General features: G+C 39.4%; 1 protein-coding gene across 1 annotated transcript in view; it reads left to right on the top strand.

Moving 5' to 3' along the window:
* Positions 1–21,430, top strand: part of Me1 (malic enzyme 1) — a 117,814-nt gene that overhangs the window by 45,905 nt on the left and 50,479 nt on the right. The window contains exons 5-6 of the mRNA XM_052715891.1: positions 1,900–2,061; positions 7,030–7,133. Of these exons, the coding sequence (XP_052571851.1) occupies positions 1,900–2,061; positions 7,030–7,133 (266 nt within the window). The remainder of the gene's footprint in view (positions 1–1,899; positions 2,062–7,029; positions 7,134–21,430) is intronic.

Here is a 21,430-nt window from a genome sequence, read left to right as displayed (position 1 = left end):
TAAGTATAGGCAGGCCAACTGGGTTCCCCATGTTGAGAACTTCATTCATGAGCATTTGTATCATCAGCTGTGCATACAAGTCCCTCCGTCTGTGACAGCACATTAAATAAAACAATGTCTATTAAATACACACCAGAATTATTTGGACACTGAGAAATGGCTGTAAACTTAAAAAGGTTACAGTGCTCAATAATAGCATATATATTACTGTAAATTGGAACTGCATTGAACTAATGGTGTGTGATTACCTTCTCTGTAAGAGCATGAATATATTGACCAATTGCATTTAGGGGAAATTGTGACTCCTTGCAATTTCACAGGGAAAAGTTTTTGAAGATGGAATATATGGAATATGCAAAAGAAATTTCACCTCTCCTTTAATGTATTTACTTTAAAACAATTTTCCAATAGGTGTATTTTACAGTACACAAAAAGTTAAAGCAGCAGGTCTCAGCCCATCTGACCTTACAGTGTTGTAGAAAGTGTTAAAGCCCATCTGACCTTACAGTGTTGTAGAAAGAGCTCAGTGCTGAGGGCAGATCCAGGTTCTGGTTCCTTGAGACTGCCTAGGGGGGCTCATCTATGCAATGTAGTTTAGTTTTCTGATTTTCCCTTTAGTTATCTATAAAGTAGGAGAAGGGAAAGGAGTATGATCTAGGCCCCCATTAAAACACTATGACTTTCTGAGGATAGGAATGGTAGCTACTTTTTTTTTAGAATTTGAAATACAAGTGCCGTGGTAAGTTCTTTCTTTATATATCATGATTTCACTTTATATACCCATGGATATGTCTAGATTACTACTATTTATTAGCTGTTTACTTAGTGCTAAATGTTGTACCAGATGCTGGGATTACAGTAGTGAGGAAACAGAGCCACTCTGAAAAGCACATGTGTTAGTTTATTTTTAAACTAAGAAAGAGGGGCTGGAACGAGGCTCAGCAGTTATAAGCACTGGCTGCTCTTCTCCACCCCAGGCTGATTCCTAGTGCCCACCAAATCCAGTCCAAGGGAACCCAGTGCCCTTTTCTGCCCTCCGTGGGCGTCGAGCATATCTGTGATACACAGGCATACAAGCAGGCAAAACACCCAAACACATACAATAAGTGAATTAAAAATAAAATAAGAAATAGAAGCTTAGGTTCATTGCTATTCCATGGATATTTTGAGTGAAGAATTTTAGATTTTCTAATAAATAAGATTTAACTTATATTGTGGCCATGAATCATAGAATGAAGGCATTGAATGCATAAATTTTAATGATGATATTAAATTCTGTAAAGTAAGTCCTCCACATAAGTAACATGTATGGTTCATTATTATTTCTAAGTAAGTAGAAATAAGCTAAGCAGAATTCATGAGTTCTAGGGAAAAGTCCCCAGGTAATTAGTGTAGCATGTACTGGGCATGCTCCGGAGATAACAGTACAGTGTCAGGTACTTCTGGGAGTAAGCGGTCAGAGCCTCTTGGAGCAGAGGTGTGGCTTCCCCATCTACCTGGCACTTGTGCATACCTCGTTACGGACGCCCCTGTCATTGCACTGAGGGGCATTGGCTAGCCTGACAGCCGCCCCTGCGTTTGGTTTGCAGTGTGAGCTCTAACTTCCCATTTACCCTCTCGATTGAAGAGTAAGTATTTGGGTTGTTTGAAGTTCTATTTCACACCTTCTCTTCTTTTTACAGTAATATAATTAATCATACATGTAACTATATAGTGCTCAACATATATAGATCAAATCTACTTCTCCCCATTCTTCCCTAATGACTATGATTACATACAGTTTTTGTATATTTAACTTACATTTTCTTGTAGCTCCATGTTTCATTGCAGGGCATTCATTACCTTCAGGACTAGAGAGCAGGAAAGAAGATGAACTTTTCGTCTTTTTCTTTCTTCTAGGCTATCGTGGTGACTGACGGAGAACGTATTCTTGGTTTGGGAGACCTTGGTTGTAATGGGATGGGCATCCCTGTGGGTAAACTGGCCCTGTACACGGCGTGTGGAGGGGTGAATCCACAGCAGTGTTTACCTGTCATTTTGGATGTGGGAACAGAAAATGAGGTAAATGTTGAGTGTATAAAGCAGCTAGCTGTTTTAAAAAGTGGTGCCGAATTCTGCATTTTGAGATTGTATTGTATTTCATGAACTTCATAAAATTCATTCATTTTTTCTAGGTTACCCCACTCCCCTAGACTCTGCCCCCAACTTTTATAGGGAAATAACTTTTCTGTGCTTTTCTCATCTCTATATGATTTATCTGCCTTAGAGGTCTCAAATTCTTTGATAAGTATTGATGCCATTATTATTTGAAGCACATGAATTACTCTAAGGTACCATAATTTCTTTCTAATGTTATCTTTACATTGTGCAGGAAATAATTCTGTAGGTCTTATTAAATTGAGTCAGCTTGCAACCTTACTATTCTAAAAGTCTGTATTTAATCTGTGGTAGATGATTTGGAATTCAACTTTTCTTACTTCCACATTAATATTTTAGAAGAATTCCATCAGTAATTTAAACATCTCTTAAGTTTCTTATCATGTACAAGCAAAATCATATTTGGCTTCTATGCATGAATGCTTATTTAACCTTTATCCAAGGAAATATTTTGATTTAAAATGTGGCTTCTATTTTCTTTTTCAGTACTAATAGAAATGACTTAGTTATGAAAGCTAACCTGTTTTAAAATTCTATCTATGTATTGATATTAAGATTTTATTTTAATTTTTGTATATTTTAAAACAAGCTGAGATGATATAAGGAAGTCAGTAAAACCTTCAAGATCTATGGTATATCTTGAAAATTCTAGGAGTTGTTGAATAGGAATGGAAACTATGAAATAAGTATATAATAATTTGAACAGTCTTAAACCTGGGCCTTTATTTATTTTTATTCATTTGTATGAATATTTTGTTTGCATGAATGTGTTTGTACCACATGCATGCCTGACGTCCATGATGTTAGAAGTAGGTGTCAGATCCCCTGGAATTGGAGTTAGAGATGGTTGTGAGCCATGGTTGTGAGCCATGTGGGTTCTGGGAACTGACCCAGGTCCTCTGCAAGAACAGCCAGTGCTCTTAGACAAAGGCCTGCTCTTAACCTCCAGTCTCCACCTGGACCTTTTTGCAAGGCTCTCCGTATCATGTGGACATAGAGAAACTTGATCCCTGGGATCTACAATAGAGAGTCTTGCACTGATAGATTGCACAAGTTATCAGAAACAAATGGTTCATGAAAGTGGGTCTTGGAATTGTCAAGTTGACTGGTTGCCTTGGATTTTTCACATTATCTGTTCTTATCACATTATATTGGAGAAATCTGCCTGCTATCTATTTTTCAATATTTACTTCCATATTTGTCCTTCAGTGTTAAAAGTAGTGTTGTTGTATTCTTATTTTTTTGCATGTGTATATGGGTGTGATGTGCATGTGTGTATCTGGTTTTTGTGTGTGTGAGCACCTGTGTGTAGGTGCCCATGCATGTGTGTGTGAGATGTGTGTAGGCACCCATGTGTGTGTGGGAGCATATGTGTGTAGGTGCCCGTGTGTGTGTGTGTGTGTCAGAGAGAGAGAGAGAGAGAGAGAGAGAGAGAGAGAGAGAGAGAGAGAGAGAGAGAGCGCTTATATGTGTGTAGGTGCCCATGTATGTGTGTGGATGTGGAAATTAGAGGTTGAATTGGGTGGCAGTCACTATAAGGTTTTCACAATAACATTATTCTTGTTGCTTCCTTTTGTGACAGCCTATAAACTAGAATAATCTTCAGTTCCTCTCTTTTTCTCCTGTTTTGTTTCGGTGAGAATACAAAGTAATAGGGTCCATCACTGTGTCCTCATACGTGTCTGACATTGTAACTTGCTCGCACTTGTTCCCCACATCCCCCTCCTCCCCTGGCTGGTTCCTTTTTAATTGCATTTTTTATTTATTAATTTTTGACACTCAAATCTCTAAAAATGTACTACTTTTCAAGTATATCTTAATTTGCTTAATTAAATTTTTATGATAAAAAGAACAAACTATTTCTAACAAGTACATTATTATAATTGAAGAATTATATAGCATTCTAATTTATTTCAAAAACTGTCTTTTTCATAAATCTTAAAATCAACTATTATAATTATTTTTCTCTTTTTTGCATTTATTTGTGTGTCTCTGTGTGTGTGTGTGTGTGTCTGTGTGCGTGTGTCTGTGTGCATATATAAGAGAGAGTGGGCAGACTGTGGGAGTTTGCTCTTTCCTTCTACTCTGTGAGTTCTGGAACTGAACTTAGGACATCTGGCTTAGTGGAAAATGCCCTTACCCATGGAGCAGCCTCAATTATACTTCTCTATGTTATGTATTTCAATTATCAGTGTGGGAAAGAATAGGAGAAAAGTGAAGGGATAAAAATTTTTCTCAACTGTTTTTCTTTCTCTTTTTCTTCTAAATCTCATATTCAAAGACTAAATATATTCCAGACTTGGAGAAAGTATTTTAATATTGGCAACCATTAGTAGCACATTTGCAGTTTAACCTCGGCTGCCCACAAGCCTGCCAGTGGGTTGTTTAAAGTGTTTTTATGCCTTAAGGAACAGCTGAGCTTTACAACAGTCCTGGGTTTCAGGTTTTTTATTTTACATTTATGTCATTTAACACGTTAGCGTCCAGTGAGCAGAAAACCTTAACTACTTGTTAAGCAGTACATTGTAGGTAAGATGTATTGGTCAAACCAAGGGGATTTCACAATGAGAAAGAGTGCTATTAATAATTATACCAGGACAACAGGCGTGCACTTGGCTGTGGTTTCTATTGGCTTTAAGTAAACCCTACTTCAGAAGATTCAAATAATTGAACCATCTTAACATCACCACACCTGAAAGAATGTATTTGTTTATAACAAAGTGTTTCCAAACCCAGTGGCTTAAGATCATTACTGTTTTACTAATGCTTATGACCCTGTGAACTTTAGTTTGGTCTGGATGGATAGGAAAGCTTGGATGGCTAGGACAAGTGTGCTTTTCTCCATCTAAATTTTCACTCATAAATTATTTACATTATGCATACACAATATGAGGATTTCCATCTCACTCTATCAGGCTTTCATCTCAGTAACAGGGATGGGCCTGAAGTTAGGGTCCTCTCATCCAGATCAGTTCTAGGTGAGGCTTGGGGTTGACTTCTTAACTGTGGCTCTTTTCATGTGTTCTCACACAAGACTGACAATGATGAGTCAGGGACAGAATAAGGGCCAACATTCCTGATTAAAAACTGGAGACTAGGAGTCCTATTGTTCTAGAAGGTCCATGGCCAGTAAAGCCCCCTGGACATCAAGCCCCCTTTGTAGGACCCAGTTTTGTCTCCTCAGAGTGAGTTTTTGTAGCTCACTGTTTCCAGGTTTTTGCTTTTGCCCTCCTGTGAGTTCTTATTCTGCCCTCTGAGATATTCTTTCCTTTTCCTAAGAAAACCATTTAACACCATTTAGAGGTTTTCAAAATCAGTGCTTTATAGTTTCCAGTGTTCAAGTCTTACACATCTGTTGATAAATATTTCCCTGTGAATTTTGTGGTTTGGATTACTGTTGTAAAATAGAGTTATATTTTGTTTTTCAACTTTCCACTACAAATATGATGAGATACATTTATTTCTGTATATTGTTCTTACATCCTGTGACTATATTAAGTTAATACACATTTTTGGATTTTATAGATTACTGTTATTTTCTATTTTCATAATTATATGTATACAAATACAGAGTGCTAGTTCTTCCCTTTCCAGTCTGCGTACTTGTCTTTTTCTTACCTTATTATAATGGCTAGCATCTCCAGTGTAATGATGAAGAAAAGTGATAAGGACAGATTGAAGCATGATCCTAATTAGTCTTAACTATAAAAACCTGGAGTCAGATATTAGAGTGAAAGCTGAAAGTTCAGAGAGGCAGAACAGCAAGCCACTAGAGACTTCTTACCTCTACAAATCATCAGACCAAATGGGGGCAAGATCCTGTCTCCACATGTCTTAAATTCCTGTCTCCTCCTTCCTAGTGCTGGGATCAAAAGCTTGAGCCTCTCAAATGCTTCAGACAAAATCATGAGCCTCCCAGGTGCTGGGATTCAAGGTGTGAGCCACCACTGCCTGGCACTGTTTCTTTTTTAGATGGGTTCAATCTCATGTAGCCCAGGATGGCCTTGAATTCCTGATCTTCCTGCTTCCTTCTCCCAAGTGCTAGGATTAGAGGTGTGTGCCACCACTGCCTGGCCTCTATGGTTAACTAGTGGCTAGCTCTGTCCTCTGATTTCCAGGCAAGCTTTATTTGTCAGAACACAAAGTATTATACAACAGGTACTTTTGCATTGTTCTGAATCTGAAGATAATTAGCTATGTTTTTCATAGATATTCTTAATTTACTAAGAGTTTTTGCTACTAATGGGCATGTTTTATGCCATCTATATTATATCTCAATTTAACAATTGATTTATTGAAATGTTAAGGATTACTTATGACAGTACTTGAACAGAATAATGCTGTCTCAGGTCCTTCAGTTTTAAAAAAAACTTGGTAAAGGCTAAAAATATTCTCTCTTAAGTAAATCAGTAGTCCTATAACAAGTGTTATAGGACTCAAAATGTTTGAAGCTTTCAGTTTTTGGAAATGGAAATAAAACTATGAAGAGAAAGAGAATTGTTATCTTTCCATTTATAAAGCTGGTGTAAATCTTTAAAACTTACCATTATTTCTGTGTGTGATAAATTTCACCTATAAAATCTGAATGGAGCTTTTCTAATTTGCACCACTGGCATGTTTTAATTACTTTTCTTTTCCCCAGACTAACCCAGAATGTTTTAACATTTAGTAATTACCTTTCTTGTTTTGGATATGGACAGTATGGGCTCTGTGAAGCATTAAGTAGGTAGTGACGGTGGCTAATTATGAATCAGTATGCCAAGATTTTATTTTTGTTTCTACTTCTTATAGAGATGACGAAACAGGCTAAAGAAAAGTCAGTGACTTTCTCATTGCTAATTCTTTTGATGGAAACTATTTCCTTCACACTAGGAGTTACTTAAAGATCCACTGTACATCGGGCTGCGGCAGAGGAGAGTGAGAGGTTCTGAATATGACAAGTTTTTGGATGAATTCATGGAGGCAGTTTCTTCCAAGTATGTATAATCTTTATTTTTATCTGTATTTGAGTTGAATTTCCAAAGTCTGAAACCAAATTGCATAACTATTAAAATCTCCCAAGTTTGATTGAGTGTGGTTTAATAAATAGATTTCATATGAATGAAAGAAAACTACCTCCCCCCATAAAGTTTCCTGGCTAAGTGGTAGCATCATGTATCTATCCTCCAAAGCTATCTCTGTTTATATCCGTGAAGGAGCCTTGTCTTTAGAAGTATCCTTTGTTGCTATGGAAATACACGATGGTCTCTGGCTGTACTACACTGAACCCACACATCACTTCTGAAATGCATGCTGATGGGAAATAGGGAACTGCCCAATGACAGTAAATACAAGAAGGAAACCTTTTCCCTTTTTACATTTTTGGCAGTCTGCACTTCTTTCTGGCTGCTGGTAAAATCTGCTCTTTATTCATGTTTGTGGCTGATATTGGACCCTTTTGTGGTAGGAGAAGGAAGAGGTGGGACTGAGTGTGAGCTATCCAACCCCAGAGCCTGTAATAGAGGGAGAACCAGGCCATCCATCACATTTATGCATCTCTGCTTAAATCTACAGGATTTGATTAAATGTACTACTCTATTTTCACCTAATGTAGTATATAATGTAGCATTTGATTGCGGGCCTGTGGCACTCTTAAGACTTTCAAACTTTTTCCTTGAGAAAGAGATTCTACGATAATTTTAGTAATATCTTCAGGAATTTTTCATGCCAGCCAACAGTCATTCATTTTGTTAGTGTGCAGCCATAAAACCATTATTGTTTAAAAATACATATGTACTTGGTGATTTGTTTGTAAATAACTTTATCACTGGGATCTCATGTGACTAGAGCTGTCCTTTTGTTTCTTGTAATTTAAAGTTGTAACTAACAGAAGAAAACACTTTTTCATCAGCCTGCACAGTATTAAATACATTGAATTGTTCGTTATGGCATTCAATGCAGAGTATACTTTCAAGTTTGTATGGACTGCTTTTAAAAGTTCGATTGACTTGTTACTTTCCTACTCAGACAATAAGCCATGTTTATGTATAGAAATAGTTGAGAAACTTTAAGATCAAAATTATGTAATACTATTCATTTCTACTTATTATTCACATGTAATTTTAAATGTTTTATCCTAAAATCTTACATAAGGTTGTGATTATCAGCTTTCTAAATAACCACATAATTGAGAGATTGTTTAGGTAGTGCCATGAAGTCACTAAAGAAAGAAATGAAACTTGCAACATATTTGCCTCACCCTCAGTTTGTGAAATTAAAATCTACCTAAAGAAGACAAGTTCATTATATTTCCAGGGAACTTATTGTACAAGTTGTAAGCTCTTAAATGTCGATGCATAGAGGAAAACTGTGTGGAAACAATGGAAAGCTTTCTGGAGAAACTGACATAGGAACCAAGTTGGAATGATCTTTTTCAGTGCAGGATCAGACTAAAAAAACTTACATTTTTAATATTAAAATGGGGGATTACAGGGCTGGAAAGATGGCTCAGTGGATAAGAGCACTGGCTGTTCTTCCAGAGGTCTTGAGTTCAATTCCCAGTGACCATATGGTGACTCAACTGTCTGTAACTCCAGTTCCAGGGGGATCTGACACCCTTACACAGTCGTATACACAGGCAAAATACTAATGCACATAAAATAAAATCATTTAAAAATTATTTAAGATATATGAAAAGAAAATGGGGATTAATAGGCTCAACACTAATTTTTAATGCAGAAAACATCTATAGTCAGGCTTGCTTGCTCATCCCTATAATCCTAGGAATTTGGAAACTGAAGCAGGAGGATTGCTTTGAGTTACAGTTCATCCTACACTATATAATGAGACTGCTCAAAGCAAAAATGGGGAAAAGGAGAATATATCTGGAGGAAGTTTGGAGTTGTACTTCTGAGCCCTCCCCAGAGAAAAGTAACAGAGACTTAAAAAATATCATTTTGATATTATCCCTTCACAAGCTGTCTAGAAGTGAAACCAAGCATTACCTAATTAGGGCAACAAAGATAAGTTCATTTTACAAGGAAACATAACTGAAATTCACAGTTGGGGTGTAACTGCTGCAGCTGGAGTTACAGGACACCAGACTGCGATGGGATGTATTGAGTGCTTTTGGGACCAACACTTGTAAGAGGGAGAAGGAAGAATAGACATGAAATAAGGGAGAAGCTCTGCTGCAGCACAGACCCCACACACCTGCGGTAGTAGCATTTGGGGCCACCCTGTGGGCTGCTGAGATTGCTAGCAGCCACTAGTTTTGCTATGTCCCCAGCACCAAAACCATTCTGGCTTCTTAACTAACTTAACTTAACTTACTATGTTGGCAGTCATGCGGTGGGTAGAATGGAATCAAACCATCTTTGTTTACTCTCTGGTAGCTCTTGCCATATAGGTTAAGGACTTGTGGATAGTGTGACACAGTTATGAAGCATGAAATCAGAATATCTCAGTTGAGAAATCCTTCACAGGATAGATTTATGGTCTCATTCCAACTTTTCTGAGTACCTGGTTGGGGCTCCATTTATTACTGACCTTCATATTGCTTCTAAGAAGGGGAGGGAGTGGGAGCGTCTCCAGATATCACTGTAGACTCTGGCCAAAGTCCTCAAGGCGTCTCAGCACTTTCCCCCAGTGGAGCTACCTGAGTAAGCATCCTAGATCCCTCTGAGGAACTGGGGGATGACTGCTGTGTATTCTTGCCGAAGTATTGCGAAGTCTTGCCTTCTGGAAACTAGGCCTCTTCTGCCCATGACTTCTGGGTAAAAGATTAGCTCAAGTTTGGAAATTGCACAAGCAATTGCAACTTTATTGTGTTAACTGCCTTCAATTGTGTAGCTGTTTGCCTTTGATTTCTTTTGATGGCAAACACTGAGTGGCAGTCTCTAGGAAAGCTGTTCTATTAGCTCTCATAACTGCATCTTTCTCACGTACACACTGTTGTTGCCCCCTGAATCACAGCTGCACCCACCAGGCTTCTTCCTGGAGTACTATCATCCTTCTCACTGCTTATCAGTAAGCCTAGTTATATATCAACTTTGTTTTCTGTCCATCCTCGCCTCCTGAGGGCCAGGAATAAACTTTTCAGTAATTTGGGGACTTCTCATCAGCATATTCCGTGTGGCTTTGGTACTTGGTATGTTTTTTTGTCATTGTTATAGAACATAGTCATCGTTTTTCTGTTTTTTTTTTTTTGTGTGTGTGTGTGTAGTTTGTACATTCCAGAATGTCTTTCTCTGAACCTATAATCCCAGCTTCTGCCATCCATGGCAATTTTTCTGGCATCTTAGCCTCATTTAGTATGAGCCATTGGTTTGGGTAGGCATCTAGCAGTCATCTTTTTTTTTTTTTTTTTTTTTTTTTTTTTAGAACAAATTGCATTATAAACAAGATATATAACATCACAGACAACAGACAACAAAGAATATTCCAGAGATAAAATGGGATGTTTCATAATATTGAAACGTTTGATTCACCAAGAAAACACAATTCATCAAGAAAACACAACTCACCTAAATACATATTTGTCCAACAGATCTTCAAACCACAAACAGTCAGAACTGAAAGAACTTCTCAGGAATTGATAGATCAACTGGACAGAAAACTGATGAGCATACAAAATACCTTATTACCCTACCTGCCTTGATGCCCATTTATACATTACTCTACCCTACAACAGAAGCATTCATTATCTCTCCAGTTTCATATGCATCATTTGCTAATCCAAAAATTCTGCCATTCAGCAGACATCTCTGTGATCTCTCTTAATTTTTATACTATTTAAGGATTCATTTTGTAGACAGGAAAACTGAGAAAAGAACTGTAAGTTTTCAAAAGTTTTCCTGTGTCCTGGCCGGCCAGCAGTTGGGACCAAATCTCTTCCATTTGTGTCTTCCAAGTAAACACACAGAGGCTTATATTAATTATAATTGCTTGGCCATTAGCTCAGGCTTCTTACTGACTAGCTCTTACACTTAAATTAGCCCATAATTCTTATTTATGTTTAGCCACGTGGCTTGGTACCTTTTTTCAATTCTGCCTTGTAATCTTGCTTCCTCTGTGTCTGGCTGGAGACTCCTAACTCAGCCTTCCTCTTCCCAGAATTATCCTTGTCTGCCTGCCCCACCTATACTTCCTGCATGGCTACTGGCCAATCAGCATTTTATTTATCAACCAAATCAGAGCAACACATATTCACAGCATAAGAAAGACATTCCACATCAAAGAACAGTTTAATATCTCTTAAGAGAGTGACATGATATTGAAAACACATACTAATTCAGAGCTTTTGAGATTTGTATCATGACTCAATGCCTCTAAGCAGCTGGATTGGTTCCTCAGTCTTTCGGATAATATTGATTGGTATATTCCTAAATCATGTCCATCATCCTGGAATAAACATTCCCAATTACACTTTCATTCACAAACATGTCCTTGATTGAACCATGTGGTTGTTATCTTGATTGTCAACTGGATTGTATCTGGCATGAACTAAGAAACTCTCTTCTGATGGATCTGTGAGGGGATTCCTGGGACAGAGTAGTGGAGGTGAGAAGGTCTTTCTCCAGAGTGGGCAAAGCCTGAAAGCTGCCTACATGTGAAAAGATCTCACGAGAAAGCAATTATCTATGCATGTCTACTCTGCTTCTTGCTGGTGAATGTTCTCTAGTTGTTAATGGTGCCCCCATTATTCACTATCATTAGTAAGATCCTAGCCTCTTTGGACTTCCACTGTTTAAAAAGCAGCTTGTCCCTTATAGGAATACCTGCTAATCCTAGTTATGGATCTGTCTTTCTTACAGATAGTGCTTCTGCCAAGACTACCATCCATAGAGTGTCTTATATATGATCACAGTATTCTACACAGTTTCTGACCAAGGAGTTCACTTTAGTGTAGTGAATCTTTCTTTACCATGCCAACCAGCTCCTGAATAATGACATGGTGACTTCCTATTAATTATGAAAGCTTTGAGCTGTAGCTTAGCTAGCAGTCATCTTAATAGTCACTTTGTGTCATCTCTAGGAATTCTTGCCAGCTGTTAAATTCTGCATCTCAGGAAACTGTCTGAAAATCACTACCTAACATTAGGGTTCAGTATCTGATCAAATACTCCCAGAATTAAACTCAATTGTACTGTTCCTGGCTAGGTTCAGTATCTGATCAAATACCCCCAGAATTAAACTCAATTGTACTGTTCCTGGCTAATACAAACTATCTAAATCTGTTCTTCTGGAATACAGTTGCTCTCTTCCTTTCTGAGCCCCAGCATGCCCTGCATGGTTTCTGATGTGATATGATGCTCTTATAGGCCCAAAAGAGTTCTGGGGGAGATTCAGGAATTGATGGGGGTTAGAGGGGTGCATACTGTCTCCTGGAGGGAAAGTCTCTGTATTCAAATGACAATGAGGAGAAAGAAGAAGACTGCTCTTGTGAGGTCATAAAATGGTGTTGACTCGGAAGAGTCAAGATTTGGGGAGATCAAGCCTCCTCATGCAGTAGGAGCCCATTCACTCTGCTAAGACTCAGGTGTAGCAGATTTGCCTGTGTGGGAATCTTGGATGCTCACTGCTGGCTAAGCACCCTGTTCTTGTCATCAGGGTCTTCTCCTAAGGAACCACAGGATCTGAAAGTCTCTTTGTGTATGCAGTAGAGGTCTGTGGCCCTCATGTTGACAGTTACTTGTCCTCAAGTCTTGTGTTTTTTCCTATTATCCTTTGAGTGTGATTTCTCAAAAACTCTTCAGTAACATTCCAGTTAACATTCTCTTGTTCTGATATACTGAGCAGGTCACCTCAGGAGAGCATTTTAACAGTTGGACTGCCACCTTGTGCTGTGGATTATTTATTACCAGTGACAGGATCCTTATGGCCATCAAAGGCTGACATAGGTCAAAGGACCCATCTTCTCACCTGCTTTTCCAGACCAGTCCTAGTACCAGATGTCATAGACTAGGTTACCTGGGAGGCATATTCTGAAATGAAACTCAGTGTTTAAGGATTTTGCAAGAAATGCCTTTGAGATTAACTCCCAGGGAAGGAAGACAAAGGACATGGCTTTGAGCAGGGGAGGCTGAGTGGTTCTACAGGTATAACAGCCTGCACTCCCTGCCCCCAGAGAGTACCACTGGCTGCAGCTGCTGCTCTTTGGCCTGCACTGGCCCAGCCTGTGTGCTTCTGTACCAGTGAGTAATTGGGTGTAGGTCACCCTGGGAAAGAACAGGCCATGCTTTGTCATGAAGTGGCTCTCTGGGGCTAAGGTGATCCCTGGCATAACAGTGGGTAATCTGGGTACCATTTCATGTGTCGGTCGAGTACAGTGACTGAATCAGGAAGTGTTAAGTGGCCTCAGTATTAACGAACATCTTTAATAGTGTAGCCCATAGTATTCCTTAGTATTTTCTACTTGTGGCTGGAGAGATGGCTCTGTGGTTAAGAGCACTGGCTGATTTTCCAGAGCACCCAGATTCAATCCCCAGCACCCACGTGGCAGCTCACAACTATCTGTAACTCCAGTTCCAGGGAATCCTACAGCCTCACACAGACATACATGCAGACAAAAACACTAATGCACATGAAATGAAAATAAATAGTTTAAAAAATTTGTCTGAGTTCGACAGTTTTATTTCCTGACCTTAGTAATTCCATACCTGCGATTATAAATAATAAAAAAAAAAACCTTACTCAGAATATAGATAAAGAAAGACTTTAATCTCTAGACTGTTCACTGAGCAGTGCATTTCTTCACTTTCCTCTGTGATTTCATACCCTCCTCACCTCTTACCAAGTGCTCTTTTGGACTTTTCTTGGCTTTTTCCTTTTCTTTCTCCTGAAACCTCAATATAAACTGTTTGTCTCTGCTTCTTGGTGATCTCATTTAATCGGAGATCTTTTTGTTTGTCACTCTTAAAGTCTGGATTTCTAGCTTGGACATCTCTCAGTTCTAGAATGTGTAGCGAGCCTCCTGACTGACATTTCTACTTGGATCTGGAGTGGAGCAAGCAAATATAATGTATCTGGTTTTGGACACCTGCTCTTGCACCACCCATAAGTCAGCTCCTGCCTCACCTTCCCATCTCACCACGTGACAGCCGTTCTTCCTCTTCCTCAGAATAAGAATTCCGCTCCGTACAAAGCCTGTCTGCAAAGCTTTTGCAACTTCAACATATCCAGGATTTAACCATGTTTTCATTGCCTGTTCCTTAGTCTCTCTTCTTGGGATTATTGTAGTTTCCTAACTGATTTCCCCACCTCCACTGTTGCCCTCCAGAGGCCAAGGTGGGTCTGTGTTGAGTAATTTCTTTGCTCAGAACTTGGCAAACCTTACCATTGCCTTCAGGATGAGAATGGGCTTTGTACTAATGCAAAAGGTCCTGTGCCACCTGGCTTCCTGGTACCTTCCTGCTGTTGTTCCTGTTTTCCCTTTCCTTTGTTAATGTGGCCTGTTGTTCTCTTTAGCTGAAGTGAGGTCAAGGCGTGTTGTGTCATCTGCTTGGAATTCTACCATCATCTGTGTCTCTGCCTGGTTTCCCACTAGGCTAGGTGTTCCACCTTTGAAATTTTCAGAGATATGTTGTGCTCAGTGAAGCTTGCTTTGACCAATTTGCTTAAAATGTTACTCTTAACTCATTTTTTTCATTCTCTGCACCAATCAATGCTAGATTTGTTTATATATAACCTTTTGTGTTCAGTGTAGATCCATCCACCATGAAAACAGAGCACCTCCTCTTTCCTTCACGGCCACACCCATAGTTTCTTACATGTCACCTGGTGTGCCATAAGTACTCAGTTTGTGAGATAGATGATAGAATTTGATGTATTTCATACATATAACTTAAAATAGAGGTATGAATAGAGAAATTCTGACATGTTAAAAAAAAAGCTTTTTCATGTGACCTAACTTTAAGAAATAGTAAAGTGCTCTCCTACATATTGTATTTAGTACACACTGCTAGTATAGTGTACACACTGCTAAGGTTATTAAAATTAACACAGATATGAGGCTGCCTGTGTTTGAGTTTGTCTTGTGACTGTACTGCTTATCGTGTCTCTCTTTTCCCAGAATAGTTAGAAAAGTAGTGACAGCTTCTATGGTGTTCTCTATATGGGACTTTTTCTGAAGATTGTTAATTAAATGAGTAAAAATAATCCTCAGCTCTCAACCACCTGCTTCCTGGATTATGTGGGATTGTGATGTTCAGCTACTACATTTTAAAAATAATAATTAAAAAAAGAACTGTTCACCAAGGATCGTTTTTTAAAAAGTTGTCCTCTAAGTGTTTAAAATTAAAAGTCACTGGGAAGAATTGGGAATGACTACAAAAATACTTAGAATATTTAGAAAACTTCCTGCACTCTTGGCTGCCTCATGGTTTCATTTACTTTGTTGTATAACATTTAGGAGAAATAATCTTTGTCTGAAGCCATGCCACCTGCACCTGCTGCAAGGTGTGATGATGGAGCTGTTCTAGGATGTCACTTTCTTTGTTGGGTCACCGTTGAGCTAAAGCCTTTGCTGTGTCCGTGAAGCAGAGCAGATACTGCAGAGCATCTACTAAGTTGCCCACAGTTCTTAAAGATCACACACCGGGTTTCAGAGAAGCAAAGTACATAGCCCTCGAGTTAGCATGAACATTTCTACCAAATGTATTTTTAATTATTATTGTTAACACCCCCTTTTTTCCTAAATTCTCTATTTGTAAACTTACGTGTTCCTCATCCTCACACAGGACTGTTGCAGTGTGTGAATGTGTGCATGTGTGCTCAGACATGCAATGTACAGGTCTGACTCTTAGAACAGGAATGTTAGAAATGCAATTTTTTTCAGCCTCTAGAGCCCATGTCTCAAGACATGTGAGAGGAGATACCTGGGCTTCTAAACCAATGCTTAGGTCCATCTACTACATTTGTAGTCTAAGGAAATTATTTGTCTTCCTTGAAGCTTGGTTTCTTGCCCCATAAATTTTGGGAAAATAGTATGCAGGAGAATTGTGGTGGTTAAGATAATAGTATAGATACAGTTACCTTTATTAAGTGCTGGAAATAGCAACTGCGATTTTTTATTCCTAGGAAGGATGGCTGAAAACTTTAGTTTAATATACATGGAACATTCGATGCTTGAAATGATCTAAACCATGATAGTGATAAAATCACTCAGCAGTTGAGATTTCTGGTTGTTATGCTCTGTGGCCACTCCATCACTCACTCCATGGAAAGATGAGGGAACAGTGATAAGGGAAGAGGGATTGGAACTCAACATTTCTCAGTGTTCCAACTTGGTTAGTGCAGCGGAAGCACTAACACTGCACAGCTTTTGATACCTGAGCAGCAGTGCCACAGCCTTTGACGCATTAGTGAGTCAGTTGAAAGTGTTCGTTTCCACATTATATAGTTGACTTTGAATAATTCTCATTTGGCATGTTAAACTGTTTTTCGTCTAAATGTCAGCTTTCCCTCGCTGCTTGACGTTTTTCACTGAGCGCAGGAGTCAAATTTGGCAGAACATCTGACCCAGGAGGGAGAACTTCCTAAGCTTGGCCTTGCGTGCCTTTGTTGTTGTTTTAGTGACATATTTTTATTTTTATATCCCAATCAAAATTTCCCTTTCCTCCTCTCTTCCCTCCTATTCCCATCCTCATTTCCCCTTCCAGGCTTCCACTGGCAGTGTTCATTCTATTTCCCCTTCACAGTGAGATTCATGTGCCTGCCTCTCCCTGCTTCTGACCCGCACCCCCACCCCACCCCCGGCCCAGCCCTCCTTGTTACTTAGCTTCTCTGGGTCTGTGGGTTGTAGCATAGTTCTCCATTACTTGATGGCTAGTAATTCACTTATAAGTGAATGCATACCATGTTTGTCTTTCTGGGTCTGGGTTACCTCACTCAGGATGATCTTTTCTAGTTCTATCCATTTGCCTGCAAATTTCATGATGTTATTGTTTTTAACAGCTGGGTAATGCTCCACTGTGTATATGTACCACATTTTCTTTATCCATTCTTTTGTTGAGGGGCATCTAGGTTGTTTCCAGGTTCTGGCTACTATGAATAAAGCTGCACTGCACATAGTTGTGCAAGTGTCCTCATGGTACGGTGGAGCATCCTTTGGGTAAATGCCCAGGAGTGGTACAGCTGGGTCTTTTCTGAGAAACTGCCCATAGTGATTTTCAAAGAGGCTGTACAAGTTTTCACTCCCACTAGCAATGCAGACGTGTTCCCCTTACTCCACGTCCTCTCCAGCATGAGCTGTTCTCAGTGTTTTTAATCTTAGCCCTTCTGACAGGTATAACATAGAATTTCAAAGTCCTTTTGATTTGCATATCCCTGGTGGCTAAGATGTTGAACATTTCTTTAAGTGATTCTTGGCCATTTGAGTTTCCTCTGTTGGCAGTTCTCTGTCTAGATCTGAACCCCATTTTTTACCTGATTTATTTGGTTTTTTTAATGTCATGTTTCTTGAGGGTTTTTTATATATATATTTTGGATATTAGCCCTCTGTCAGATGTGGGTCTGGTGAAGACCTTTTCTTCTCTGGGCTGTCACTCTATCCTTTTGACAGTGTCCTTTGCCTTACATAAGCTTTTCAGTTTTAGTTTCAATTTGTTAATTGTTTATCTTTTTTTATTAATTAAATTTTTTTCATTTATTTTACACCCCAACCGCAGCTTCCCTCCCTTCTCTCCTCCCGTTCCCTCTCCTCTGCCATTGCCCCTGGGTGCCCCCATCTGCTCCTCCTCTGTTTCTGTTCAGTAAGAAACAGGTTTCTTATGGGTGTCAACAAAGCATGGCCTATCAAGTTGAGGTAGGACTAAGCTCCTCCCCTTGTGTTAAGACTGGGAGAGACAGCCCAGTATGGGGAACGGGTTCCCAAAAGCTAGCTCAAGCATTAGGGACAGGCCCTCATCCCACTGCTAGGAGTCCCACAAATAGACCAAGCTACACAACTTTCACACATGTCTAGAGGGCCTAGGTGGGTCCCATGCAGGCTCCCTTAGCTGTTGTCCAGAGTCTGTGAGTTCCTATGAGCCCAGGTTAGGGGTTTCTGTGGGTTCTCTTGTGATGACCTGACCCCCCCTGGCTTGTACAATCCTTCCTCCCTCCCTTCAACAGGATTCCCAGAGCTTGGCCCAGTGCTTGACTGTGGATCTCTGCACTTGTTTCCATCAGTTACTGGATGAAGGCTCTCTGATGACAATTAGGGTAGTCACCAATCTGATTGCAGGAGATGGCCAGTTCAGGCACCCTCTCTACTATTGCCAGGAGTATTAACTGGGGTCATTTTTGTGGGTTCTTGGGAGTTTACCTGGCACCAGGCTTCTCCCTAAATGCCTAAAATGCCCCTCCCCCCACATCAAGACATCTCTTTCATTACTCTCCCCCTCTGTCCCACCCCCAGTTTACCCAGGAGATTCTCTTCTATTTCCCCTTCCCAGGGAAATCCATGTTGATCTTAGTGCCCGTGAGATTGGTATTCTGTTCAGGAAGTTGTCTCCTGTGCCAATGTGTTCAAGGCATTCCCTACCATCTCTTACATCAGGTTCAGTGTATCTGGTTTTATGTTGAAGTCTTTGATCCACTTGGACTTGAGTTTTGTGCAGGGTGATAGATACAGATCTATTCTCATTCTTCTACATGCCAACATCCAGTTTGACCAGCACCATTTGTTAAAGATGCTTTCTTTTTTTCCATTGTATAATTTTGGCTTCTTTGTACATCTCATACTATTTCCCTTATATGTTTTATTTTTCTGTACATTACAGATTACCCATACTATGTCAATAATTTACTTTTTATGTCACACATAAATATAATGAAAATCCTATAAAGAATTTTTTTTTCTTGCTTTATTACCATTGTATCCCATGAACTTGGGTCCCAGTAAACAATTTTTGTTGAATATATTTGGTTTATCTGTGGTGTATAGTCAACTATGGTTAAAGCTTTGAAACCCCCAAACAAATCTAGGTAAACTATGGGAAAGAAAGGCAAGAAAGTTAATTGGGGTAAAGAGAAATAAATAACATAAATTCATTTTCTCTCATGTCTTAGCCTACCAGTTATAACTTTCCTTAAGAAAATGTTCTGTGGCTTCCCCAAGAGCTGGCAATAAATAGCGAATTTACACATAGCTATTCCAAGACTACTTCCAAATAACACAGAATGGCTCCGTAGGCAGTCCAGGTGTCCTGTAACTTCATTCCTAATTTCTCCCAACTGTTCCTTATCCAATTATTTCACTTATCCATAACATACATTGCTGTTATTTTGAACAAACTTCACAATTAGGCCAACTGAAGAAAAGAAAAAGATTTTATTTTACCTTTACTTATTCCCTTTCCAGTTCTCTTCCTTTCTTTATATCGGTGGTTCTCAGCCTTCCTAATGCTGCGACCTCTTATTACAGTTCCTCATGTTGTGCTGACCCCCAACCATAAAATTAGTTTGTTGCTACTTCATTAATTTAACTTTGCTACTGTTATGAATCGTAATGTAAGTATCTGATATGTGACCCCTGTGAATGGGTTGTTTGACCTCCCCCCCATGGCCCACAGGTTGAGAACCACTGCTTTATAGTTTCACTATCTTAAATCTTCTACTTATTTGTTTTCCTTCTTAAAAGCTCTTAACATTTCAGTAGATTTCCTCAAGTTTTCTGTGTCTAAGATAGTCTGTATTTATGCTGTGCTTTTGAAGGATAATTGCATTAACTAATTATTGTTAAATAGTGGATGTTTTCTCTCATCACTTAAATATCTTTATTCTCTTGCTTACATGATTCCAGAAAAGAAAGCCAATGTAACCTCAGTCCTTCCTGTGTGGGAAGATGGGGTCCCTCTACAACTTCTTTCAGGATTTGCTCTTCGTCTTTAATCTTCTGCAGCTTGACTTTAGTATGGATACCTAAGAGTTTAAAAGCTATGTGTCCTGATTTATGTATATTTCCTGCACTTCTTGGACCATCTGTGGATTGGTGTTTGTCATTAATTTCATAAGATTCCCAGCCGCTGTTGTTTCAGATACTCTGTTCCTTTTTTTCTTTGCTGTCTTTCCATGTGTGAACGCCACACCTTTGTGATTGCCCCACAGTTCTGGACTATTCTCCTCTTTTATTTCTTGCCTTTTCTCTTCGTGTTCCACTTTCCGGAGTGTCTACTGGCAGTTTTTCAGACTTACTTATTCTTTCCTCTGCTGTGTCTGGTCTACTGATGAGCCCATCAAAGGCAATTTTCAGCACTATGACTTTGATTTCCAGAATTTCCTTTTGAATCTTAGAGTTTCAGTGTCTGCAGATGTTACCCATATGTTCCTGCATGGTGTTGATTTTTTCAAATTAAGCTCTTCATAACTGAGTCATAATCATTTTAAGTTCACGGTCTGATTGTTCCAAAATCGCTGAACATCTAGATGTAGTTCTTTTGTTTTGCTTTGTCTCGTGTGACTGTATGTCTTGTTTTGTATCTTTTTTTTGTGATTTGTTGAAAGCTGGACATGGGGTTTGGGGTGTCAGGAGTTGAGGTACATCTGATCTTGAGCTGACAGTTTTGCTTATCTGGCTTGGTTAGGTTATGTACTGTCCCCTAGTACCCTTCTTTTTGTCTCACTTACTGTCTGCTTTTGGGTTTTCCTTGAGATTTCTTGTATAGAGTTTGAGACTTGCAGGCCATTGAGCTATTATTTCCTATTATCCTGGAGCCCTGTTGAGATGCCGAGCATGGCCTGTGTAGTTTAGCTCTCCCTATATTGGGTCTTAGTCTTTTAGTAGACTTAAGCTGGGTACTTCCTTGCCCATGTTATGAGCTAGAGGAAGCTACAGTTGAATATTTCTCTTCCCGGAGTCTGCTTGGTTTTGATAAAGCCTCAGTAAATAGTCTTGGATGAATAGAAGTCTCCAAGGGGAGTCCTTATGAAAACAATGTTCTAGCATTTTCAGCATGGATACTTCCCACTTCCTCTGCTGGAGGTACCAGGGGACTTTTTCCTCAGATCTTCACAGTAAACATCTAATTCATGGAAGTGTGGCTGAAGGTGTGATCCACTGGTAACATTTAATTCTCTCCTGCAGTTCAGTAGGAGTCAGAAATGCTCTCACCATTTGGCCCCTGCAACGGGGCTCTGCTCCTAACTTCCTGTGTGCTTACCTTTCCTTCCGGTTTAGACAGTGTGGTGGATCATGAGCTAGGGAAGAGCTGTTAATCCTGAGTGTTTCGAGTTTTCTGTATGACAGGCAATGACTTTCAAGGATTTTGCCTGTCAGAACTGGCAACCCTGGCCCTAGATGCAGGAGTCTGGA

This window comes from Peromyscus californicus, unplaced genomic scaffold (assembly GCF_007827085.1).
Source record: "Peromyscus californicus insignis strain IS unplaced genomic scaffold, ASM782708v3 Scaffold_11__1_contigs__length_118956290, whole genome shotgun sequence".
NCBI lineage: Eukaryota > Metazoa > Chordata > Mammalia > Rodentia > Cricetidae > Peromyscus > Peromyscus californicus.
Note: the sequence above shows the minus strand (reverse complement) of the source record. Positions and strands in the feature narration are given on the sequence as shown.